The sequence below is a fragment of the Oryza glaberrima genome, chromosome 1, assembly GCF_000147395.1.
Source record: "Oryza glaberrima chromosome 1, OglaRS2, whole genome shotgun sequence".
NCBI classification, from domain to species: Eukaryota; Viridiplantae; Streptophyta; class Magnoliopsida; order Poales; family Poaceae; genus Oryza; species Oryza glaberrima.
The window spans coordinates 24,349,310-24,376,552 of record NC_068326.1 but is presented as its reverse complement, the minus strand read 5'-3'; the positions used below and the strand labels follow the sequence as shown (position 1 = coordinate 24,376,552).

Genomic DNA, 27,243 nt, shown 5'->3' with positions numbered 1-27,243 from the left:
CCCGCGCGAACAAGCTAGCTCGCCGACCGCGCTCAGGTGCGCTCGCGATCGCGTCGTCGTTACAGGCGGCGCTCCTCATCTGCTCGGCATTGGCGGCAGGGGTGCGCTCACGGCGGCCCTCGAGGCTCGACCGCACCTGGCGCCTCCCCTCGGGGCCGGCGGCGACAATGTCCTCGGCGCCATGCTCTCTGCCGGCGTCTTCAACCCCGTCCTCTGCGACGCGCTCTGCGTCACCCACCACTTCACCCACTCGCTCGCCGACCTCCTCCAACGCCCTCGTCGGCGCCGCCCCGCCCACAACTGGGCGCCGCCCCTCCCGAGACCGGGCGACGCCCTCGACACATCGAGCCGCCGAACTCGCCTCGCCGGATCGCCGCCCTCGCCGCGATATGCCAGAGGTTATTTTGGTCATTTATGCAAAAACCTGACAGATCAATGGATGCTAACATCAGCCAACTCACGGTAGTGGTATGAGAGGGTGTGCAAATTTGATTCAATGGCATATAAGTGAAAAGCCAATTTTGTGTAGCATATTAGGGATCGGACCAAATTTCAATGGCATATAAGGGATTCTCTCTTCTTTAATAGGTAGAAGTACAATGTAATTACAGCGATTAGTTCTCTTGTTAAATAGTAGCCATATGAAAATGCCAGCGGTTCATAACTAAATATTGATTTCTAATGCACATACCCCATTTGAGATAGATGAAGATGAGGATTGATATGGCACGTAAAATCAGAAAGCCAACGGTGTATGATTAATTGAGTTTTAACTATTCTAAACTTGAATTGATATTTTAGAGTAATGTTTAGCAGTTTGGAAAACGTGCTAACGAAAATCGAGGTAAAATATGCATCTCAAACAGAAAAAACATGGTCCAGTATTGATGCAGAGATGAAAGTGATATAAATGGTTAGGGGTCGATTGCTCTTATTTGATATGGTGAATTTTAGTCACCTTCTACTCTTTTACCAAAGTTACAACATCGACCATACTCCCTCCATCTCACTCACTAACACTAAGACGCGGTCAAACTTGGCACAATCTTTAAAACTAATCTTTGACTTTAAATTTTGCATATGCATTATGTTTGTAGCAACAAAATCATAATCACATGAAAGTAAATTTCAATGATATTATTTTCATAAAAAATAATTTATAATAAACTATTTTTTTTGTCAAATATTTAAATAAGAATCTTAAAATGTGTGCTCACCTTAGTGAGTGAGACGGGGGGAGTATTTAGGTTGTGCTCCTATGTCCATATTCCCAACTTCACCTCTCTCATTATTCACGTACATGTTTTCCAAACTGCTAAATGATGTTTTTTTTTAAAAAAATCTATAAGTAAAGTTGCTTTTAAAAAATCATAATAATCCATTTTTAAAGTTATTTTTAACTAATACTTAATTAATAATGCGCTAATGCATGTTTTGTTTTATATGACAGAGAGGAGGGGTTCCCCAGTTCCCCTACTTGCGAACACACCCTTAGCTTATATTTTTCACTTTGGATCTCTTTTCCTTACTCTTTTTTTTTTCCATCTTGGATCCCCTGACATGGGTAAGTGGAGACAAGATGAACGTGACAAAGGGATAATATCACAGTGGCATGCTAGGACTGACCTCGACGAAAAGAGTAAAAAAGTGTCCGATATGAAACTAAAAGGGTAAGATAGTGGGTCCAAAATGAATATTTGGACTAAAGGGGATGCAAGATGAAACTTTGCTAAAAAGAGGGAGTCGAAGATGAAATTCACCGTAAGTTACTACGATGTCCTCCAACATCAAGTAAAGTTTTTTTTTTCTTTTTGTAAAAATGTTATCTTCCGCATTTCGTTTGCGTTCCCATTTTGGAGCCTTCACGCTCTTCGAGTTCAAGTCATTCCTAAACTCTCCTGAATTCATGATATTCCACCAAAATCCTAGAGTTTCAGTTTGCTGTTCACCTTGGGCCACAATCATCACCTTAGCCCAGTCCCTCTTCCCTGCCTTTTTCTCTTCTTGGACCACCACCAGTCCACCAACCGTTCTGGACCAAATGACCCGTCTCCTCCATGGGCTATGGCTCTATGTCCTTCTCTCTCGTGGGCCACATGCCCCAGTGGGGAATAAATTCATCTGAGGTCCTTAACTTGTCAACGAATCCGATTTTCGTCCTTCAACCAGAAAACCAAATACAACGGGTCCCTCAACTGTTAAAACCGGTGCAATATAGATCCCATGGCGGTTTGGATGGCGGTTTTCGCTGACGTGGCGCCTACGTGGCTATTTTGACTTGGTCTTCACATGACGTGGCAATGACGTGACGCTTACGTGAAAATTTGATTTAAAAAATATTAAAAACTGTGGACCCACATGTTAGTTTACAAAAAAAAATAATTTAAAAATAATGGGACCCCGTGGGCCCCACATGTCATTCTCACCCTCATCTTCTTCCTCCTCTCGCCCCCCACCCCTCTGTATTCATCTCTCTCCCCTCTCATCTGTCCTCTCCGCCGAGCGAGGAGGGACGCGACGGCGACGCGCCGCTCCGGTGCAGCGCGCATCGGAAGAAGCCCGGTTGCGTGGTGGGCGAGCACATGCACTCCCTCCTCCTGCTCGCGCCTCCGTCACCACCGCGTGACGACGACACGACGGCAGCCATGACGTGGGGGAGCGCGAGACGGAAGACGGATTAGTTTTTGTTGCGCTATTGAGGAATGATGAATAATCCGTTCTATGGATTAGTTTTTGTTGGTGCATGCGCGCAGGCGTGCCTGCCGGCGATGGAGGAGAGATCCGGAGTCACCAATTCACCATACGTGCTCTCTCTACTCTCTTGATTATGTATTTACGTGTTAGGTTGCTTGGTGGTGACTGGGTTTGTTCATTCGTGTGGTGTTTTGTTGGTGCGTTGGATGCAGTCGCCCCCGAACCCGCGAACGCACCGGGGAGCCTCCTCCTCAAGCTCCATCCTGGCGGCTTGCTGAGGTGGCTCGTCTCGTCCCTCAAGCGAGCCGGCAGCAGCAGCACAACAATCGCCGGCGTGACGCCCGAACGCAGCGCCAAGACACAAATATTCCGCCACTACGACGAAATCGACCACGACAACGCGGCGTGCAGCGTCTGCTTCGTGGCACTGGCGCCATGGCTGCTGCCTCCTCGGTAGAGTGGTGGCGCTTCGGTTGCGGCGTGGTGGCCGGGCGAGGAGCTCCCTCCGCCGGAGTTGATAGATGATCTCCCTCCGCCGCCTTCCTCCGTCGGCCGTCGCTGTTGGGCTCGTGTCGCTCGATCGAGAGAGAGCAAACGCGGGCATCGCGGCGGAGGGGCGGGGCGGAGCAGCCGACGGAGTGGAGCTGCCGCTCTCGCCGACGACCTCCTCCTAGATCTGCCTCCTCCTCCTCCGGCCACCTCCGCCGCCCGCGGCCTGCTGCCGCTGCCGCTCCGCTCCGCCCCTCCGCTCCTGCCGCTTATCCGCCGCGAGGACGACTGGACGAGGGAGAGCCGAGAGGAAGAAGAGGGAGAGCCGTGAAAGGACTTGTGGGGCCCACGTGGGCCCCACCATCTTTATTTTTTACCTGACATGTGGGCCCACCTTTTTAAAAAAATTTATGTGTGAAACTGACATGTGGGTCCCATGAAGTTTATTATTATTTTTTAATCGAATTGCCACGTAAGCACGCCACGTCAATGCCACATCAGATAAAGAAGTCAAATTAGCTATGTAGGCGCCACGTCAGCCAAAACCGCCAAGGGACCTCATCTGCACTGGTTTTGACAGTTAAGGGACCCGTTGTGTCTGGTTTTCTGCTCGAAGGACGAAAATCGGATTTGTTGACAGGTAAGGGACCTGAACTTATTCCCCCCAGTGGCCAGTCAGAGGGCAGTGAGGCCTAGAAACAGATTAGGCCCATACGAACTGTTTGATGCCTAAACGCATTTCCAAGCAGAAAAGGTCGTGGAGATTTGGAATATAATGCGAAATTCAGGGGTTGCTCTGATTGATGCTATTTCAAACTTTTTTTAAAAGTTATCAAAGATATGCATGTATTTAGTTTTTTACTAAACTTTGGTAAATATATAAAAAATCTTACTAAAATTTGGCAGGGTTTATTTTAGCTACAATTTGACAAAATTCAGGGGTTGCTCTGATTGATGCCATTTTAAACTTTTTTTAAAAGTTATCAAAGATATGCATGTATTTAGTTTTTTACTAAACTTTGGTAAATATATAAGAAATTTTATAAAAATTTAGCAGGGTTTATTTTAGCTATAATTTGACAGCCTCTCAGATATGATAGACATCAGCAGAGGGAGGAACTACTCTCGAGTCTACTCTTTGAAGGATGGTTGCAACTTTACTTGAGGTCAGAGCGACAGTGAAAGAATAATAACTGCAAATAGAAGAAACCAAACTTCACCCATTGTATGTACTGGAGTATGGTCATGTAACCATTGGGCCAACTGATAGCAGGGACAAGTACAACCACTCCAATGTGCTTCGAATTTCCAAATTTCTTCCCAATCCATCCTATTCTGGGCCTTTAATGAGTCTACCTCATATGTAGAAAAGAGAAGGAAAAAAAAAGTGAAGCAAAGCAGGATTTGACTGCCATACTTAGCAAAGCACAACTTGTGGTAATTGTGTACGCTACGAGTACTGCCCTCATTAGCAACTATGAACCTTTTGGATCCATCATACAACAACAGCCTGGAGTAGGAATATCTGATAATCAGAACAGGCAATTTGCCCAATAATACTCTTATATTCAGTTGATCCTTCACGTTTTCTACTTTTCTACCCTCCAAGACAACCAGTATTCCTCTCTTCAGGAATTGTGAGTAAAAAGAAAAGGAGTACACACAAAAACAAAGATAAAAACAGCTAATAAATCCATGATCATGTAACACTCAGTGTCATGTGCACATGCATCTCATACACCATGTGGTGCTGTGTCGCAATGGTAGCACAGTTAACATGTTCAGGGCCTTGTCTTCTCTTGCGCTTGAGTCCAGAGAGGCAGAGAGCAATGGATCCCACAGGTCACGGTCACATGGTGTACCCCGCGATTACGCGCCAATAATCTGTCTGAAGTTTAAAGCCTTTCAGAAAACGAATCTGTCCTCAAGTTCCGCTACAGGTCAGTGCCTGTTCTGTTCGATCATGAGCGAGATGGCGGGAGATCTGGGCTCGGATTGGATCTGAACCGAAAATTTGCAGTTCTTCCACCGTCCAAAGAATTTGTTCTGATGTCAAGTTTAAGAGTGTGTTTAGTTCTTGAAAAAAGTTGGAAGTTTGGGGAAGGTTGGGAGTTTGAAAAAAAAGTTAAAAGTTTATTTGTGTAGAAAATTTTTTGATGTGATATGATGTGATGGAAAGTTAAAAGTTTAGATTAGTTAGGGGTGAACTAAACACGGCCTTAGTTTTCAGCTTGAAGAGAAACTCTGAAGACTGACTAGAGCCGGTTTGTCAAAACCACGAACGAATTGCGTATAGAATGCATGATAGAAGGAGGATTTGCTTTTCCAAAAGATAATATGAATTTTGGCATGTTTACGTAAGAACGCATGATCTCAGTGGCGGATGACGCAAACAAGTAGTAATACAAATACTACGCAGTAGCATTGCCAAAAAAAAAAAAAAATCAATCGTCAACGTCAGAGATCAGTTTCATCGCTGATGCGGTCACAGAATGTCCCGTTCTCTGTTGGCGCCGTCACTGCAGGCTCCACATGCGAATTTATGAAACTGATCTTCAGTTAAAGCAGCGATTAATCTACACATAACCGTTTTGTCACCGCCCTCGGTGAACTAATCGTAACGCAGTTTCGATTTGATGCCGCGGAATTGAATCCGCGAGAAAAATGATTCCTCGTGGAGGACCGGAGGAGACAACAAGAACAGAAAAAAAAAAAAAAAAAAACCCCGCAGAGCGCCAATCAAATTCAAGCCAGGAGGCATGCCGTCCTCGTCAGCCCCCACCACGCACAGCTCTTCTCCCAGCAATGATCTTCTGTGCCAAGCAAAACAACAATGGATTCCATGACGTGCAATACAGTAATACTGCTGCACATTGTGCTACCACCACACAGAAATTAGTACAGCCACAAAATTGCATTTTTTTTTCTAATCCGAATTGCTTTTTTTTTGCAACTTGTCACATCGATCTCGTAACGATTATTAGAAGGATATCTGTACAATAGCGAGTTTAGCGACTCATCTAGAGCATCTGATTATTATGAAGTCGGATACAACGCAACGGCTTGATGCAGAGGATCCTCGCCTTGAGACCGCCTTCCCGCCATGAAGGCGGGAACCCGAAGCCGGAAAACGCCACGTCACCGCGAGGACGAGACAAGAAAGGACGGACACCCTGCTTAGCTGGCTCCCACGCACGCGCCAGCTCAGGCCACACAACTCCTGGGCCCCACATGGCGGTGATCGCTCCGCGTGTCCATCTCCGCGTTTGGATTGGCGGGAGCACTGTTTGGGATTCACTTGGGTTCAGTGGCATTTCCCGTAATAAGGTACGGAAACAAGGGGCGCTTTCGGGTCGATGCAGCATCTGGGGGGAATGCTCAAAAGGACAAATCGTTGTTCACTTCTCCTCCGGATGCGTTTTCTAATTCCTGCCCACACATTAGAGTCTACTCCACCAGTAGAAGTAGGCAGCGATCAGCGTGCCGCCGCCGCCGCCGCCGCCACTGCAATCTTTAGCTTTTATTTGGCTTCATCAAGACAAACGAGCGGTTCATCCTTCAGGCAGGTAAACGCCTCTTGGCTTTATCAGCTTCGGTTTGCTTCTCTTTCTTGGTTGCAATCCGTTTCTTGATCACCCTTAAATAATTCTTCCTTCTTCTTCTTCTTCTTCAGATCTCAGCTCAGATTCAAGGAGCGGTTGTGGACAGAGAGGAGGAGGCATTTCGTTTGGTACGTTTGTTGATTTGTTCTGTGTGTGTGTGTTTTCCTTTTTTTTTTTTTTTTTTGCTTTCTTGATTGATCAGTTCTTGCTCAGTACTAGTGTGTACTGCTGGTTGGGTAAAGGGTCCTTTGTGATATGGGGTGTTCTTGATGCGTCAAGTGGTAAAGAGAGTCGTAGAGATGGCAGATTGGCCTTGTTCTTCTTTGTTTGCATTCTAGCCATTGGTTATTCTTTTACCCTTTTGATTTTTTTAGGTTTCTTCCTTGATACTGTACTACTCCATCTTCAGCTCAGTATTTGTATTATTGAGCTCAGTGTTCTTGAGTAGTGGTTCTTTACGTGGGACCCACCACCATCATCCCGTAATAACGAAATTGACCGTTACAAGAAACCTTGAGGACGAATTTTACAGAATCTAAAACCATATTTCAGAATTATTAGCTCAAGGTTACAGTAGAGAATATGAACGATCATATGGTTGTAGTGCTCTTTTGAAGGGTTCATAAAACACATCCAGTATAACCACACAATTTTCACTCATCAAAATATAACCATTTAAAAATAATGTATGGTCAAAGTGAGACAACAACAGTCAAAAGGATCAGCTACTCGAGAACAGAGGGGGTAGTTAACTAGTAGTAGTTATGTTTCTAATATTTAGACATTAGATAAAATGTTGTTCTTTTCTAAAGAAAAAAGACAGGCTGAAATCCTACCTTAGTCTCTATAGATCATATCCCTTTTTATGGTTCAGTGAGATTATGCTTGATATGCTACTTAAACATTTTGTGCTGCATCATAGATATGATTCACGTGTATAATAATTGTATAAGTGCAAAGACAACAAATTTAGTAAATTTTAATGGCTGTAAATGAAATCCCAGAAATTTTTCCCGACCTTCTAGAATGCAGCTTGCATATCCATCATCAGATGACCTTATCGTTTCGATGTTTCAACCATTTGTCTGTCAAAACTAAGAGTGCACGATCCTGGTGCCCTTTCAAAGAAGTTGGATAATCAATTCTACTCTATACCGTCTTTCTTTTTTTGCTAAGTGCTTCAATGTTTTTCACATAATCTTCAAATAGTTTCTTGTCAAAATTCTTTTTGCTGTTCTGGTGAGCTCTTCTCTGGGATTATACGATTAGGCGCCTTACTGATCATATTCTTATGCTCTTTACACAGTTCACTCAGGGGCTTCTCTCGTTCACGAATAAAACATAATCTGGAGTTAAGAGGCTAGAGCATCATATCACCTCAAGTATGATCAATTTTGACTAGATCATCTCCTCTGCAAGCAAATACCATTTGTTGCCATTATAAGAATATTCAGCAGTTCGACATGACGAAGAAACACAAACTTAGGAAATCCAAACATCTTCTGGAGAACAAAAAAGGTATTCTCTTGACAAGTATTTAACTCAAATCAATTTGTTATATAGGTTCTTGTGCTTGGATCACAATTTGCAATTTGCTCCTATATATACCAAATTATTCTTGTAAATGTAATATTCCTGTTAAAGACGCGAATATTAGGGAATGACCTAATATCAAATAATTAGAAGGGGTGAGGTTTCGAACCTAGATCATCTAGCCCACCACCTTGTGGAGCTAGCCGGAAGACCCCTAGGCGTTTCTCAAATGTAATATTCCTGTTGATCTTATGTCGTTCCGGTTGGATGATCCCTAACATAATTCAAACATCAGTAGCACGCTCATAAGGCTTGTGTATTTTCTCATTCATTCCTGATGAAAACCGCTATATTTTAGTTCTTCTAGAATAACTCTGGCTTGTACTGTAATCAATAAACTCCCCTAGCCATTTGTTGTCTGAAATGAGTTTATGTTTTGGTTTTCCCACAGGTGTTGATGATAATGTGGAAAACATTCTACGGATGATAGGCGAGGAGAATGAATCGGCCGAGACTGAACCCTCAGATGATTCTGGAAATGCCTTCAAGAAATCAAAACTGTCCTCCCTTGTGAAGGGCTTCCATGAAGAGTATGAGTACCTTCACAAGCACTACCAACAGCTAATTGGTAAACTAGAAAATGTTGGGCACAGTTCCAGTGATTCGGATTCATCTGATTCAGACGACGAGGGAGACAGCTCAGACAATAATAATCTTAAGACAAAGGTAGAAGATGCACTTAGTGAAGAAAATGGCTGGAAACAGAAGCTTTTTGAAGATCGTGAAGCCAAAGAAGGAAGTCTGGAAGCAGAAATTGAGAAGCTGAAACAAAACACAGAAGAACAAGCAAAGGAAATATCTGATCTGAAGCACCTACTGGATAAAGCAATCAAGGATAAAGAAGCTACAAGGGTAGAATTAAGTTCGGATGTTGCAAATTTGTCATCTGAGAATGAAAATCTAAAGTTATTGGTTGAAACTACAGAGAGAGAGGCAGGAGAATCACACAAAACAATAACACTCATGGAGAATGAGATTAGGACACTGTCTGTTGAGAAGCAAGTTACTGAAAAAGAGAGAGATGACCTGAAGATTTCAATAGTAGATCTGGAGAACATGAATGGGGATTTGAGCAATCAGCTACAAGAAACAAATGAGAAATGCACCTTCTTGTCATCCCAACTCGAGAAGGCCCAGCTAGCTGAGAAAGAAGTGCAGACCTTGTTATCAGAGATTGAGAAGATAAAGAATGAGAATTTGATGCTCTCAAGGGAGAATGATAACCTGAAAGCATGTGAGCAGAATTTAGGTACTGAATGTTCTCAACTGAAGGCAACTATTGCTGAAACAAAAGCTGAAAATAGCACCTTGACTGAAGAAAAACATTTACTTGAGAGCAAACTTAAACTTTTAGGCGTGGAGATAGATGATCTGATTGCAGAGAAAGAGGAGCTAATGAACAGTATGAACATAGAACGTGGAGCTGCAGCAGAAGAAAAGGAAATGCTAGTATCCGAACATTCCAAGTGCCTAACTGAGTTGGAGAAGGCACAGTCAAGTGTTAAGGAACTAGAATCAACAAATGGTGATTTGAATGATAAAATAGCAGTGCTGCAAAACGAAAAAAATTCTCTGTCATCAGAGCTACAGCAGCTAGAAGCTTCTTTTAAGAATCTTGGTAATGACTTGGAACAGGAACTTGAGAGGATTTCTATTATGCAGAAGAATAATGAAGACTTGGAGTTGGTGAATTCCAATTTACAAAATGATCTTGCAACAGTACAAGGACAAAAGAATGAAGCTGTTGCTTCTACTCTTGAGCTCGGTAATAAGTTAGAAGAGAAAAACCAACAAATTTCAAATCTGCAGGAAGCCGTGGAAAACCTTGAAGCGGCAAAGACCAATATGTATAATGAGGTTACAGTACACCAAGAGAAATGCACCTTCTTGTCATCCCAACTCGAGAAGGCCCAGCTAGCTGAGAAAGAAGTGCAGACCTTGTTATCAGAGATTGAGAAGATGAAGAATGAGAATTTGATGCTCTCAAGGGAGAATGATAACCTGAAAGCATGTGAGCAGAATTTAGGTACTGAATGTTCTCAACTGAAGGCAACTATTGCTGAAACAAAAGCTGAAAATAGCACCTTGACTGAAGAAAAACATTTACTTGAGAGCAAACTTAAACTTTTAGGCGTGGAGATAGATGGTCTGATTGCAGAGAAACAGGAGCTAATGAACAGTATGAACATAGAACGTGGAGCTGCAGCAGAAGAAAAGGAAATGCTAGTATCCGAACATTCCAAGTGCCTAACTGAGTTGGAAAAGGCACAGTCAAGTGTTAAGGAACTAGAATCAACAAATGGTGATTTGAATGATAAAATTGCAGTGCTGCAAAAAGAGGGAAGCTCTCTGGCATCAGAGCTCCAACAGCTAGAAGCTTCTTTTAAGAATCTTGGTAATGACTTGGAACAGAAATTTGAGCAGATTTCAGTTATGCAGAAGAATAATGAAGAATTGGAGTTGGCAAATTCCAATTTACAAAATGAGCTTGCAATGGTACAAGAACAGAAGAATGAAGCTGTTGCTTCTACTGTTGAGCTCGGTAACAAGTTAGAAGAGCAAAACCAACAAATTTCAAATCTTCAGGAAGCTGTTGAAAACCTTGAAGCAGCGAAGACTGATATGTATAGTGAGCTTACAGTATGCCAAGAGGAGAAAAATGCAGCACTCCTACAGGTACAACAGCTGGAGGCTAATCTGAAGAATCTTGAAAGTGAGTTGGAACAGAAACAGAGCCAAGTTTCAGCTCTAGAGCAAGCAAATGAAGAATTACGAGAGAAAATTTCTAGTTTGGAGAGGCAACTAGAAGAGGCTAGAAGTAAGCTGCAGGACGAGATCATTAAGCTACAAGGAGAAAAGGAACGAGCACTTGATAATTTGCAGCAGTCAAACACTTCAATTAAGACATTTGAAGAGGAATTAGAGAAACAGAGAGAACATAATTCTATTCTTCAGCTTGCTAATGACGATCTGCACAAGAGTATCGCTAACCTGGAGAAGGAACTTGAAGACACCAAGGTTAGTTCTCATGCTGAAATTTTAGCACTACAAGAACAGAAGAACAAAGCACTGTCAGACTTGCAGCAGTCTGAAATCTCTATCGAGAACTTCAGAATGGAGTTAGAGCAAGGAAGAGAGAAAATTTCAATCTTGGATCTATCTAATGAAGAAATGAAGGATAACAATTATAGACTGAACCAGCAATTGGAGGAGATAAGGACTAGTCTGCATGCTGAGATTGCAGCTCTACATGAAGAGAAGGATGCAGCTCAATTAGAGTTACAGCAATCTCTGGCTTCTGCGAGGAACTTGGAGACGGTGCTAGAAAAGCAAACAGAGAACCTTTCAACTCTACAGCACGCTAATGATAACTTAAAGAAGAACAATTGTACCTTGACTGAGCAATTCGAAGTAATCAAGATTGAGCTGCAGGAGGAGGTTAAGATGGCACATGAAGAGAAGGATGCCACACTAACACAACTAGAGAAGTCAGAGGATTCTATCAAGAATCTTGAAAGTGAGTTGGCACAGCTGAAGGAGGAACTATCAGTTCAGATGGAAAGCAATTCCAGTTTGAACAAGCAATTGGAGGAGGCAATATTGAAAGTGTCAAACTTAACTGAGGAGCTCGAGACAGTTCAAGCTGAGACTGCCAGTAAAATTAATGACATGGAAACTAACACAAAAGATTTGGTAAATACAATTGATCTATTATCTTCTCAGAAGAACAGAGTGGAGGAGCATATGAAAATTATTACCGAAGCATGCATGGAGAAAATGTCATTTATGAAAGATTTCGAAGATCAAGTAAAGCAAAAAATTACAGATCGTGAGATAGCAATTGCTTGCCTCCAGCAGAGCCTCAGAGGAATTATTGGCAGCTGCCAGAGACTCCAGTATGCATATGGAGAGGTATCCACAAAGGCATCACACCTTGAGGTACTTAGGAGGAATCACCTCGTGCAGATAGATACATTGGAGAACAAACACACAGAAATTATGGAGAAACATCGTCATTTAGGGGAGGAAAATACATCTGCAAACAAAGAGAACAGAAAGCTACAAAATCATGTCCAAGAACTTGAAGCTCAGCTCCAGCTAGCCAGGCAGAAGCTTAGAGTTACTGAGGCAGAAAGCAAAAGCAAAGAAGACAGCTATGTGATGGCAGTGGAAAAATCACATAGAGAGATCCAGTATCTTGAACAGAAAATACAGAAATATTCTGGACAGATCAACTCACTGGAAGAAACTCTCGTACAAATAAAAGGAAATGCTGAGTCCGGAACCTCCACACTGGTTGATCAATTGGATCAGCTAGAATCACATTTCAATAAGAGTTTTACCCACTTCTCTGCCCGTTCATTTGCATGCAGTGAAGAGCTCAAGCTCTTAAGGAACAGGTTACAGCACCATCTTGCTGAACAGAAAGAATTGGTCAAGAAGAATGATGTGCTAGGTATGAGGTTGAGAGAGAAAGAAAACGTTTTGTCAGAAATGGTGAGAAGTGCTTCCGAGGCGAAGAAGAAGATGGCTCACCTTGAGAAGACAATTGACGAGAAAGAAGAAGAGATATCAGCTAGGGTGCAAGAGAAAAGAGAAGCTATCAAGCAACTGAGTAATGCAATTATTTACCACAAGAACAATAGCGATGATCTGATCCGCTACATTCGCAACCATAACCGCCGTCGCCTTCCATTTTGTTTGTAATTTTGATTAAAAATAGTAATGCCAGTAGATGTAAAGCTTGCGTATATTCTAGCTTTGAACTGTGGCAGAAAGGGAACTGTTGCCAGATATTTTTTTTCTCATCATCTCATGTATCATATAAAGTTCTGAAATACTCATCGAAGTAGTCAGACAGGTTGCCCTTTATTCTTTGGGCAACTGGAAGTGCTGAAGATATTTTTGTTGTTCTTTGCTCTTGTCATAAACCCTGAAGCCTAGATTTCCAGTGTGCATAAGATTGGAGTTATTTGTGATTATCTTCATAAGCTAGTCGCCCCAAGATTCTTGTTGGATATTTTTGCCTGACATCTTTATAGTTGCATCAGGTTATCAGGTGATGTGAGCATGCTAATCCTGGTAGAACGGAACTTGCTGCCTGCTACCGGACTTGCAACAGAACACTGACAACCCCAGTCCTATACTACTTATCATTATCTAGCTAAAAAAAATGCCATCCTGCTGGAGTAGCAATCTATGCCGAAATCCTACTGCAGAATATGCTATTGCCATTTACAACCAAAGCCTCAGAAAAAGAAGTTCAGGAAAGGTTCAGTTGAATTGCTTCAGATGGTTCAAGTGAGAAAACCTGAAATCGGACGGCACGAGCCACAGCGGCGGACTTGTGGGTGAGCGGCGCCGATCTTTCCTCGCGGGGCGCGGCGAGTACTCGTGACTCCGCCGGCGCCCCCTCGTGGGTCGTGGCAGCAAACGGACGGAGCCAGCCACGGGCGTCGCGGGCACTGGTTGATGACTTCAGCTAGCAAGGGGGCGCCGGCGCGCCTGCCGAGGCGGCGAAACGGCGGCGCTAGGTGGGGGAGAACGGCGCCGCCTCCGCGCGCCCAACGAGCCCTGTTCTGCACTCCTGCTGGTGCTCTCCCTCGCCGCGGAGAAGGCGACTCTCAATGGTCTAATTAATCTGGCCCACCGAGAAATTAGGATGGGCCGTAGCTAGCCCAATTTGCCCGTGGTATTTGTACTGGGCCAAGAAGGGCCTGTACATGACAACCCGGAGTTCCTGGCCCATGTTATTACAAGATCTTTCCCCTCCTTTTCCTCCCCAAAAAGTAGTACTAGTAGGGGAGTACTATTTTTCCCAGAGAGATTAAGAAATGTCAACAATGTCTTTCCTCTTCTGTTTAGAAAGTTACAAGTGTTTGTACGTATACAGCTTAGTGCACCTGTTTAATAAATACAAGAATTTTCTTCGATTTCCCGTGTTACGTTGTGAAATTCTTGTAAATCTCCTATATATAATTTTTTTTAACATCATTCTGGTAACAAAAATAGAAAGCTTCCCTCAAGGCCTCTAACAATGAAAATGAAAAACAACTTTCGTGCTAAACAGTGAAAGCAGCGTGCAGGCCCCATTGGAAAACAAACAAAAAAAAAAACTGACCAAGGAAAAATCCGATGGAACAGGCACAGCCACGTACTCCCTCCGTCAAAAAAAAAAAAAAAGCAAACTCTGGTTCACATGTCCAACGTTTGACCGTCCGTCTTATTTAAAAAAATTATAAAAAAATTAAAAGACAAGTCACGCATAAAGTATTAATCATGTTTTATCATCTAACAACAATAAAAATATTAGTTTTCCAAAAAAAAAAAGCAAACTCTGGTTTTCATGTCCAACGTTTGACAGTCCGTCTTATTTAAAAAATTATAAAAAAAATTAAAACACAAGTCACGCATAAAGTATTAATCATGTTTTATCATCTAACAACAATAAAAATATTAATTATAAAAAATTTTATATAAGACAGACGGTCAAACGTTGAACACGGAAACCCAGGGTTTGTTTTTTTTTTTTTGAGTGAGTACAGTAGAAGCGAACAAGCAGCCGCGAGGCCAACGGGTGTTGAACTGGCCCATGTCTTGACGTTCCTTTGTCCAGTAGTTGCCCCTTGCTATATGCCCTGTTTTCTACCGGCGGAAGAAGCAGCACTACTGCTGCTTCCTCCGTACTATAAAATTTATAGTAATGTTTGACCACTCGTCTTATTTAAAAAATTTATGTAAATATAAAAAACAAAAAGTTATACTTAAAATACTTTAGATAATAAAGTTAGTCAAAAAAATAATTTTAATTTTTTTAAATAAGAGGAATATTATAGGACAGAGGGAGTACGTACCTAGCACCACTCTAGTACTACGTACTGGTCTCGCTAATCGCTAAAATCAAAACCCATGCGCTGTTGCTATCATCAGCTAGCTGCCAGGTTCTTGCTAATTTGCCTGTGTCGTCCCGACCCGGTCGATGCTGCTCCGCGCCTCCGCCTCCCTTAGCCAACGTTGCCCAGGTCTCACTTACTCGTAATACCAGGAGACAACCTTGAAGTGTGTTGAGACTTGAGAGACTCTGGATTATGGATTTTGATGGGGTTGCCCCGTCCAGAGCTCGATGGGGATGGCTATTATGTGGACGACCTCATCATCGGCGTGAGTAGCATGCCGATGGAAGACTACAGGGAGACGCTTCCGGCTAGCTTCACAAGTTAAGATGATGGGTTAAACGATTTGGATTCGAATCCTCATCCTTTTTAATTATTTAATATTAGTTTTTTCTCTAATATTCACGTTTTTTGTGAGCAGCAAGCCGATGGGACTTCAGGGAGGCGCGGATGGATGGCGTGACGACCGTGTATACGAGAAGCTAGCTAACAATGCCTGCGGCCGGCGGACATGGTTGCCGGATCGAGAGGAAGTGAACAGAGGTGCTTGTATAAGCATTTCTCTTCAAATTTTAGCATCCTCCTACTGATATGCTTTTCACAGCACCATCGTCTCTAGCGTCAAAGCAGACCGTCGGTCTCACGTCCGGTCCGAAGATAACTATACGGAACCTTTTTTACCGGGAGCCTCACTACAGTGGTCTCTACTAATAATAGAAAATAATTTAAATTGTTGATCTTATTTAATCGAAAGGTTCATATCTATTTATATCATCACTCTTGTTAGCGGTAGTAAAAATGTATGGAGTAACATTATTATCCAAAAAAAAATAGAAGAAAAAAGTTTAGTCTTCCTTTTTTTTTCGATGAAATATGAGCAATGCCAATACAATAGATGATCATAGATCGATTTAGTCGAGAAAAAATAAATAACAAAATAACTCATAATCATTGTATTAGTAACTTACTTACCCCTAATAATACGGGGTAGTATAATACTTCGCTCACATCGTGAATGCCTATTACTGTAGTACACTATTCACGAGAGTTCAAATTTTAATGCCCAGCAGTTAAATAACTATATGCATCATAGTTGATGTAGAGGATGAAGTTTACTTTCATTATTAAAAAAATGGATAATGACACCCCATAACTTGTTGGCCACTTACACCCTCACTTTATGCGGTTATCACCCACTTCTAGCTCTATCAGCTGGCAACTATCATCCACTTCTAGCATGTTGTTGTAACGGTATCACCCCCATCTCGATCACCACCTACTCAAAAACCAAAACACCTTAAGTGTTAGGAAACGATAGGCGAACAAACGATAAAGAACAATAGATCAATCACAAAAGACACGAGATTTAACGTGGAAAACCCTCCCAAAATAGGAGAGAAAAAACCACGGGCGCCAGCCAGCAAAATATCTTCACTATATCTGAGGTGAGGTTACATCGCCGCACGGCGGCTTACAAGAGGTATATATATAGTGGAACCCTAAAAAGGGATGATGATCCGTACCGCGGGGGCTCCGCCCCCGCACCCCCGGGCATCCCAGGCGCACAGCCCAATGGGCCAGCTTCAGCCTTCGCTCCGCTACGGCAGAAGCTGGCCTTTATTAAGTGCAAATGAATTTGGATCACAACTCAACAAACTCCACCTTGAGACAAATTCCTTCTTGTAACATAAATCAATCCTTCACCCTGAACACAACAAAGACAAAAAACCACTTTCGGCGCCAAATAGCCTCTCGGGCTAAACCACTATACCAACTAAGCTTGAGCAAAGCTCAAACTTAGCAACAGGAACAGGCTTTGTCATCATATCAGCAGGATTATCATGAGTACTTATCTTGCATACCTTTAGCTTACCTTGCGCGACTACATCACGAACATAATGGTACTTGATATCAATGTGCTTTGTCCTCTCATGAAACATCTGATCTTTGGTAAGGCATATAGCACTTTGACTGTCACAAAACAAGTTAATGCAAGAATCAACTCCACAAAGCTCAGCAAACAATCCTTTCAGCCAAACTGATTCTTTACATGCTTCAGCAATAGCCATGTATTCTGCTTCAGTGGTAGACTGGGCAACAACAGGCTGCAACGTTGCCTTCCAACTCACAGCACAACTACCAATGGTAAACACATAACCTGTGAGTGACCTTCTCTTATCCAAATCTGCAGCAAAATCAGAATCCACATATCCAACAAGCCCCTTATCAGTCCTGCCAAACTTCAAGCAAGCATCAGCTGTGCCTTTGAGGTACCTGAAAATCCACTGAACAGCTTTCCAGTGTTCTTTACCAGGATTAGCCATGAATCTACTAACCAAACTCATAGCATGAGATAAATCTGGCCGGGAGCAAACCATGGCATACATCAAAGAACCAACAGCACTAGAATATGGAACTCTAGACATGTATTCTACATCCTCATCAGTACTAGCACATTGTAAAGCTGATAATTTAAAATGTGGTGCAATAGGAGTGCTAACAGGCTTTGCATCATGCATGTTAAAACGCTGAAGAACCTTCTTAATGTAGCTTTGCTGACTAAGAAATAACAAACCAGAATTTCTGTCTCTAGTGATTTCCATACCTAGAATTTTCTTAGCAGCACCAAGATCCTTCGTATCAAACTCACTACTCAACTGTTTCTTCAATGTAGTGATTTGTTCCTTGCTCTTGGCAGCAATCAGTTTGTGCAAATGAATTTGGATCACAACTCAACATTAAGTTTGTGCTTTTATGGTGATGGCTTCTACTACTGGTAAGAAATGATCTAAGTTGTTGAATCGACTATATTAATTACTTCATCAAATATGCTCACTTAAAAAAAAGGGTCGAACTAGATCATTTCTACTGCTACTAGAGACCACTTTAGAAGTTAGTACTATCACTCTTATTATCATTAGCCAGTTCTTAACCATCTGCACTTCTTAAGTCTGTCTCGTTGGGACTGCTACCACCGTCTCGTTGTCAGCGATTAAGTACGAGATTTGTCAGAGTCTGTGAGAGCATGATTTTAGAGCAATTCCAGTAGCAACAAGTTTGATTACACTCAAAGAAAAGAAACCACTACGACTATTAGAAAAGTTCGAGGCCCAGGAGCTACCTAAGTTCGGTATGTACTCCAAATGAACCGAGCTCAATCCCAAGCTAAAGCTCGTGAGCTTTGCCAAGCCAAGCTTAACCTTCTAACAAGCTTGGGACTTTATATGACTTATTATTTGATTTACCATGATTATTTGATAATTAAACTAATTAATAAATCAAATATACATTAGTATATATGTTTGTACAAAATGAATTAGCATGTGTTAGCAATATATTTTCTCCTCTTTTGTTGGTATCATTGGCTAGAAAGTAATTATTTTTATTAAAAGGTATCCTTGAAAATATATATTATAGAGCTCTATATTATTGCTACTACTTAATTATTACGGTCCAGTCTGGTAGCCTGAGCGCGCTCAAGCTTTGAGCAGACGAATTTGTTTGAGTTCGACTCATTGATAGCCCTACAACAAATCACCCCACTCTCAGCAATCTCCAAGAAAAAATATAGTACAATTCTAGAATTAATAAGATTTCCCCATCCGCTTGGCTAATTTTCAGCAGCATGCGCTTTGATTTGATTTGTCAGGTGTAAGCATGAGTTCACACTCTCCCTAGGTAGCGATTCAGGGTGTGTTTAGTTCGCGAAAAGAATATTTTTGGGTGTCATATCGGACGTTTGACCGGATATCGGAAGGGGTTTTCGGACACGAATGAAAAAACTAATTTCATAACTCGTCTAGAAACCGCTATACGAATTTATTAAGCCTAATTAATCCATCATTAGCACATATGAGTTACGGTAGCACTTATGACTAATCATGGACTAATTAGACTTAAAAGATTCATCTCGTGATTTTTATGTAAATTGTGCAATTAATTTTTTATCTATATTTAATGCTACATGCATGTGTTAAAGATTCGATGTGATGTTTTTGATAAAATTTTTAAGGAACTAAACAAGGCCTCAGACGATATTTGTATCATTCTGCTTACATAACTGTCTCTTGAGTCACTTTCGTCGACGTCTAACCTAGATATACATGGACTAGGTAGTACTCCATTAGTTTGACCATGGTATATATGATATGACTTTAATTTCTTCGTACGTAGTCCGTATCAATTCATACGAATCATCAGTCTGGTTTTGTTGTGAGCAGGATAAGTACAAGAAGCATTTTATTGAAAAAAAAATACTTTCTCCGGTTCACGATGTAGATCATCCTAGCATTTCCTATATTTATATTAATATTAATGAATCTAAATATATATATCTGTGTAGATTCATTAGCATCAATATTAATGTGAGAAATACTAAAATGACTTGTATTGTGAAACGGAGGAAGTACTGTACTCCGTAGAAGATAGCACCCGAAAGATCAATTACGCATGTCCCTCGCGTAGTCGCGTGCATCGGCGGGTCAGGGTCGGCCCGGCCGGTGCACGCACGCACCAAGTTCCTCTTCGTAAGTCAGCTCTCTTTTAAATTGCGGTGAAATAATCATATCCAAGCAGTAATTTTTGTTGGATTTTCACAATATTTGATGGCACACATGAGCTTACTTAGATCGAGTAAATTTAACAAAACTACAGGAACTTTAGTCAAATTATCACAATACTACATATTTAATATGATGTATCATAAAATTACACAAAATTACATATTTGAGATGGAATATCACAGAACTGCATATTTAACAACAAAGTTATCAGAAAACTATATTCCCTCCGTCCCTAAGTATAAGGGATTTTGGTTGGATGTGACGGAGGGAGTAAATATTATATCAATTTAATCACAAAATTTAAATACTTATATTTCGAACATAACACTAGAGCTAAGGATTTAAACCCCAAAATATATGGTTTTGTGATAATTTTCATTATTAGATTTTGTAGTTTTTTTATATTTGATCTAGTTTTGTGATAAATTTATTGTTAAATCTGTAATTTTATGGTAAATCATTTTAAAGTTGTAGTTTATGATAGTTTGATTAGTTACGTGAAATTTACTCATCTAGATAGCTCTCTTTCCGCCGCATGGGGTGTAGTGTATTTTTCCAACTGTTTGCCGCGATGAATCAGTGCGTTTTTCGTGGTTGGTCGCAGTCTACCGGCTCACTCTCTGACTGGCCGGTCCACGGTCAACACTCAACAGTACTAGTACATCTAGAAGAGATAATCAGCACTCATGTTACTAATGTTCTTAGCCAGGAATCTTCTACAGAGAACTACCTGCATATGTGAATGCATAAATGTGTGTACATGTCGGCATTGTGCCGAAGTAATTCAGCATTGAAATGGTCCGGGCGATAACTTTTAATTTGTCCAAATATCTTATTACTCGATCCTGTCATGTACTAGCATTTGCATTTATCATGGCGAAACAAGGATGATCTATTGATCTGTATCCCGGCCAGGGAACTGTATACAACAGTTCACCAGGGACTCAGGGAATACTGCAGTAGTGCTTAATCACCAGTTCATCACTGTTTAGTGACAAATTCTTGTTTATTCTTCAGTAAATGTCTCTTAACGTGATAATTTTGCTGTATACACTATGCTCATATGGAGTACTAATAATCATGTTGTAGCGAGGATGTTTCTTCTTAAGTATATCTACTTTATCATCGATATCAATATATAATTGCTTTTCACAATCGGGCATTTTCAATTTTTGCTGGCAGGTGCCCCTTAGAAATGAAGATTTCCGAGCGCTAGCATCGCAACTGCTTTTCGTAGACAGGCAAGTTAAGCCGCATGCCTACACTAGAATTTTAGCAAAAAAAAAATCCCAAAAATCTGTGAAACACTAGCGCCAACCACCGCCACCACCCGGAGCCCGTCACAGTCGATGTCGTCGTTGAGGTCGAGGAGTTGAGAGGAGCAGCCGATGCGCGCTGTGAAGGAGGAGCCAGGTGCCTGTCCGTCGCCGCCGGCTGATCCCGCCCGTCACGGGGCCGCCATCGCCGGATCTGGCCGTCACGGTGCCACTGCCGTCGGATCCCGCCATCGCAAGGCTACCTACTATGAAAGAGGAATCGAGGCGCGTGCGGTGGTGGAGGAGGAAGAGCGACATGCAAACCTTCTTTTACTCTGTTTATAACAATAAAAGGGGATGTATGTAAAGTCTAATTTTGTAGTAGTGTACTAATTTGTTAGAAGATCTTATCGTAAATGAGGCTAACAGCTGTTAAAAATCAAACTTATTAAATGTTAAGACGTGATAAACCAACGAAATGTGACCTGTCTTCAAACCAAACACTCTCTGAATCTTGCTTCCGGTCAATTAGCACGCTAGCTCCCGGATGGGTCAGACAAGTGCCCAGGGACAAAACTACGATCGATGTACTAATGTGGTTTATGGCTATTACTCCATCCGTTTCATAAAAAATCAATGTAACATATTCTAGTACTATAAATCTGGACATATATTTATCCAGGTTCGTAATACTAGAATATGTCACATTCTGATTCGTTTTTTATGGAACGGAGGAAGTAGCCAATAAGAGCACACACTTCGTGGTCTAGGATTGATAACGTTGCTAGCTCAGCCACTGCTGTCAATCTCTTTGGTGATAACGTATTGCTGTGAGTTTGGACCGGTAGAGATCTTCTAGGCTTCAGTCCAATAGTCTCAAATCCTTATCTTGGTCTATAATATGGTATATTCATATATACTATGTATATACAACGAACTAAACAAGTACAAACTCCTCCATCGTTGTCACTGAAAACGAACTCTAAATTAATCAATTTGTCGAAGAGGACGGGATCAAACCGGAAATCGAATAACCAATTTTAAGCAGGCAGCTAAAAAAAAGAGAGCTGAGGCGACGTGCATAAGAGCACAAAACATGCCGTGAGCCCAGTGACGTCTTCATATCCAAGTAAATTCCCAGTGAAAACGATGGCAGTGGAGTGTACGTACGGTAGAGCTGCAACCAAAGGGCGAGACGTGGTAAAAGAGATCGAGATCTTCTGAGTGCTTGGAACATGTCAAAACTCAAAACTAGAGTGAAAAAGTTGAATGCCGTGTTAAACGTACTTTTCCTAGTATCTACTGGAACAGTACCCACCAATTATTAACAACATGCCAAGGATGATTATTATTCGATCCGCAAGTGCTTTTTCAGCGACCTGGTTATACCGAACTAATGCATGCCTGTTAGTACACGGCCAACAACGCTCACGTTGCAATCGAGTGCTATAAACTAGGCTATATATGCACATAAATCGTTTTTTTATGGTAAATAACTAAAAAAAATCATATTACATCCATGAAACTTTTATTTTTAAAATTCTTTATGAAATGTTTCCTGACTTCAAAACTAGACACCATTCATCACTGAACTTCCTACAATGTTTACTTCTCATCATTTGACTAGATTCAAAGTGGTTTTGTTGACAAGTGGTGTTAATGTGGCAGTTGGATTTATCTTGAAAATGTATAATGTTTTTATACTTTAATTTTAAACATTGGTTAGTCTAAATTTAAACTAATCAACGCCATACTTAAAAAAAAGAAAGAAAGAAGGGGTATTAATTATGAAAATAGTAAATAACCTAGAAAAAATTCTAAAGATGGAGGATTTCAAACCGAATTAAATATTGTTTTCTACCAACAATATAATAAGATAGGTTCAACATGGAAACCACATTGCTCCCCATAATTATGATTAGGGACATATGAATGATCCCACTCCAACTAGTAGTAGTAATAAAAGGAAACGGAAGGACACAATTTTTGTCTCGTCCACATTATCAGTCCATGTCAATCGCAGATGAATCATCTCAACGCAGGCCACTTCATGAATGGTTTTGAGAGGCTACTGGCAAAGGCCGAGTTTAGTTCCAAAATTTTTCTTCAAATTTTTAACTTTTCCATCACATCAAAACTTTTTTACACACACAAACTTTTAATTTTTCTGTCACATCGTTTCAATTTTAATCAAAATTTTAATTTTAACGTGAACTAAACACACCCAAAGCAAGAAGTTTCGTTTTCTGAAATGAACCATACCAAATTGATGCGAGGTTTCGTATTGATACATTAAAAAAAAAGATTACAACCTGAGAAGTTGCAATTAGAAAAAGAACACATTACCACGCAACACTCCCCAATCATCCCCAATCATCCACCGGCTTAAGAAAAGAATTGATGTCGAGCCAACCGCCGCTGGAAGCAAGAAATTCCGTTGAGAGGAAATTAAAGCAAACCATTGGCGAAGTACATACTCCTGGATCAAGCACACTTGGGGTTTGACTCTCCCGAACTCAATGGCATTGACAGATTAAGTGGGTGTTTAACAACAACAAAGGTGTGGCATCAGGTGGTGCGTGGGCGCGCCGCGCGCGCGCGGTGGTGGATTCCGTTCCTCTTCCCTCCCCACTGCAAAATCCGCTACTTTCTGTACGCGTCATCTTTCTCTTGCGTTGGACGCGTACGTGCCGGGTTATCCACTCCGAATTCCGAACTTCCGATGCCTCTCCGCAAAGCGTGAGATGCTCTAACGCCACCGACAGGTGGGCCAGGGGAGGATTTTCGGGCCCACTGTCAGTGGAAGCAGCGGAAACTTCAGGAAGTAGTCCCCACCTTGGCGAATTGCCTTTCCGGTATGACCACCCGCGCGGGCTCGGACACAAACGTGCGCCACGAGAGATGCGCACTACGCGAAGATGTCACCACCCCGGCCGTGTGCCCGTGTGGCTGACCAGCGGGCCACCGTATCCGCGGAGCCCACCTGTTGGTGAGCGAGCCGAGTGCGCGTAGCTTTGCAATCTGGCCGGGCGGGCTGCTTGTGAAGAACGTGCTCTTGCAACGGCATGAGTGCACGACCCGTTCCTTCCATGCACCTTTATTCTTGTACTACGTGGTGGTGAGCCCGCGCTAATTAGCCTGACCGCTGAGTCGCTGACATGGTGTCCCAGCGCGCGACGCCACGGCCACCCACCGATAGCCCCACTAGTTTAGCCAGCCCGACCCTTCGCCCTGGTTAAGGTTGGATCCGCTGTTGTCAGGTCAGGTCAGGTCTAAAGCCAAGGTATGGACCCCAGGCTATTTATGATCTGTCCTGACAAACTGGAGATGGAAATAGCCAATCACAGGAGAGTGAAGGACTAGTACCCCCTCAACCCCAGCTCATTCAGATATCTCAATCATCATAAAATCGTGGTCATCTCCCTAAACACAAGTTACCACGTACGGCAGCAGCAGCTTCAGAAGCACGAGTTCTGGGAACCAACAATTTCGTTCAGAAGGTTCCATCTTCTAGTTAACCAGGATTTTCCTCATAAATCCGCTCGTAATAACTTCAGTACAAGTATAACCCAGCAATAATAACACCAAAACAACGATCTCCAGCTGATGGATGGGCCGATGATCCGGTCAAAGGATGCGCGAGGCCGAGACCAAGGCCGCTCTCCACGTCGATTCTCCAGTGTGTCTAGGACTACTAGCTTAGTTCCACGACCAAAGACCGGTCCAACCCTTTGAACATTAGACGCACCACGTCCCTTTAAACACCCTGGAAAAATCCCCTTTTCCGTCCGTCCTAGTCCAGTCAAACTTCTTACTCTTCCAAGTGACGAGCTTAAGCTGAGCTAACTGGTGCCCCAGCTCCGTGCACGCCGGCTATAAGAGGCCGCCCTCCCGTTCTCCCCACGCTGCCACGCACACACACATCGTCTCGGCGACACACGCGACAGTCTGGCTTAGCTAGCGAGCGAGTGGCATGAGCAGCGGCGCAGCTGGCTGGTGAGAGTGAGTGAGTGACCGATCGATCGAGCTTGCTGTGTGTGACGGATGGAGGGCTCGTCGTCGGACGGCAGCAGGTACGGCGGCGCCGGGAGGTGCGCGCTGGTGGCGGAGCTGGTGCAGATGCAAGGCATGGTGAGGCAACTGGAGGCGGAGATGGGCACGCATGGAGGCGGCGGCGGTGGGGGTGGTGGGGCGGCGCCGATGGCCGCCGGAGCGGACGAGCGGTGCCGCGCGCTGGTGTCCGGCCTGCTGTCGTCGATCGACCGGTCTATAAGCATCGCGAGGTCGTGCTGCACGGAGGCCGCCGCCGCCGGGCGCCTGACCCAGCAGGCCGGCGCCGCGCCTGAGTCGCCGCCGTCCGCCGACGGTAGCGCCGGCTCGGACCTCGGCGCCGACTCCCGGTACCGCGCCAATGCGGCGGGGCCGTGCAAGAAGAGGTAATGATTAAGACCGCGATGCCTAGCTAGTTGATGCGATGTTGTTGGCGTGTTTTGATTAGTTTACTAATCGTCGTTGGTTCGCGATCGCGATGATTAATATATGCAGGAAGACGCTGCCCAAGTGGAGCAAGCAGGTGAAGGTGAGGTCCGTGCAGGACGTCGGCCCCCTCGACGACGGGTTCAGCTGGAGGAAGTACGGGCAGAAGGACATCCTCGGCGCCAAGTACCCAAGGTCAGCGCCGCTCCTACCAAACACCATTCCTTTCTCTACACCGCGCGCTCGATCGCGGGCACGTTGACCGGTTTCTAAACCAACGAACTCTCTCGCTCGCTTGCAGAGCCTACTTCCGGTGCACGCACCGGCACACGCAGGGCTGCCACGCCAGCAAGCAGGTGCAGCGCGCGGACGGCGACCCGCTGCTCTTCGACGTCGTGTACCACGGCGACCACACCTGCGCGCATGGCGTGCGCTCCGCCGCCGCCGCCATCGACGGCCAGGCCGCGGCGAGCGCGGAGCAAAAGCATCAGCCGACGCCGCCGCAGGAGCAGAACGCCGTCTCGGTCGCGTTCACCTCCATGGCCGTCGTCAACGCATCGACGTCGTCGCCCTTCGTGTCCCCGGCGACGTCGGACTGCCAGATTAGCTACGAGCTGGGCGGTGGCAGCATGGCCGGAGTCCGCAACGTGCCCGACGTGGAGCTTGCCTCCAAGACGAACTCCTCCATGGGAGACGACATGGAGTTCATGTTCTCGCTGGACGCCGATTTCTTGGACACCTACAAGTACTCCAGCTATTTCTAAGCGAACCCCGTAGTAGCGCCGCCGCCGCCGCATGACACGTAGGCACGTAGCTTCGAGCCTTGTACAATTTTCCTACACGTTGCCAGCCAGCTTGCCACATTAGCTAGGGCAAGCACCACGTACTAGTTAGTATACTACGTCACATCTTAAATCTTCGCCGTTTTTGTCTCAGCTTCTTCTTGCAGACTGATGCAGATGCAGCTTGTTTATCCTCTTTGATCCGAACGTCCTACCAAATCATGTATTTTTTTTCAACGGTCTAAGGCAAGTTTAATTTACAACACAAATTTGTCTTGTTTCTAGTAGGTATTGATTACGGTGCAAATTCTCCGTGCATTAACCCCGGACAGCGTCATGTTAATTCGTCGGAGGTCCAAAGTCAGTGCCGGCTGGAATGCAGCACGTACGATATGTGGATGTGATCTTCATTAAAGTGCACCGTCAGAGGTCAGAAGGCACGAATTAATTGATCAGCGAGCAGGTAGATTCTGATGGATTATTGGTGGATTGAGTTTGTACAAGCTTACAGATGCTGCTCCTTTAACTCCTCTACCAATAGAAACCAAAAACACTTGCCGTCACCTGCAGGTTACTGACTAGTGACGACAACAATGAAATGACAGCTGGATGCTGACGTAGTGAACTGGGACGCTGACGGCTCGTATATATTTAGCAGTTACCACTAGCATATCCTAGTATATATACTGCTGGACTATATATGCTAATGTTAGTGTATTCCAGGCTTTTTCCTGTAAGCTGGTACACAACTGTAGATATAATTGAGCATGTCTATTCCACTGGTCTATTGTTCAAACATTCCACGGTTGTATCCGGTACTAGTGGCCAGGGTTTCCCTTACCGCCGGTAACCGCGCGGTTACCGCGGTTACTGGGCTTACCGCGGGGGTACGGTAA

At 43.5% G+C, this 27,243-nt stretch overlaps 2 protein-coding genes across 2 annotated transcripts; both read left to right on the top strand.

Moving 5' to 3' along the window:
* Positions 1–6,571: 6,571 nt before the first annotated feature.
* Positions 6,572–13,394, top strand: LOC127766382 (uncharacterized). Its single transcript, XM_052291438.1, has 4 exons — positions 6,572–6,749; positions 6,857–6,913; positions 8,092–8,303; positions 8,770–13,394. Exons 3-4 carry the CDS (start codon positions 8,249–8,251, stop codon positions 13,083–13,085), a joined length of 4,371 nt encoding a protein of 1,456 aa, XP_052147398.1. The 5' UTR covers positions 6,572–6,749; positions 6,857–6,913; positions 8,092–8,248; the 3' UTR covers positions 13,086–13,394.
* An 11,553-nt stretch (positions 13,395–24,947) lies between these two features.
* LOC127754494 (transcription factor WRKY19-like) lies at positions 24,948–26,805 on the top strand. Its single transcript, XM_052280052.1, has 3 exons — positions 24,948–25,525; positions 25,635–25,760; positions 25,867–26,805. Exons 1-3 carry the CDS (start codon positions 25,134–25,136, stop codon positions 26,327–26,329), a joined length of 981 nt encoding a protein of 326 aa, XP_052136012.1. The 5' UTR covers positions 24,948–25,133; the 3' UTR covers positions 26,330–26,805.
* Positions 26,806–27,243: the final 438 nt, after the last annotated feature.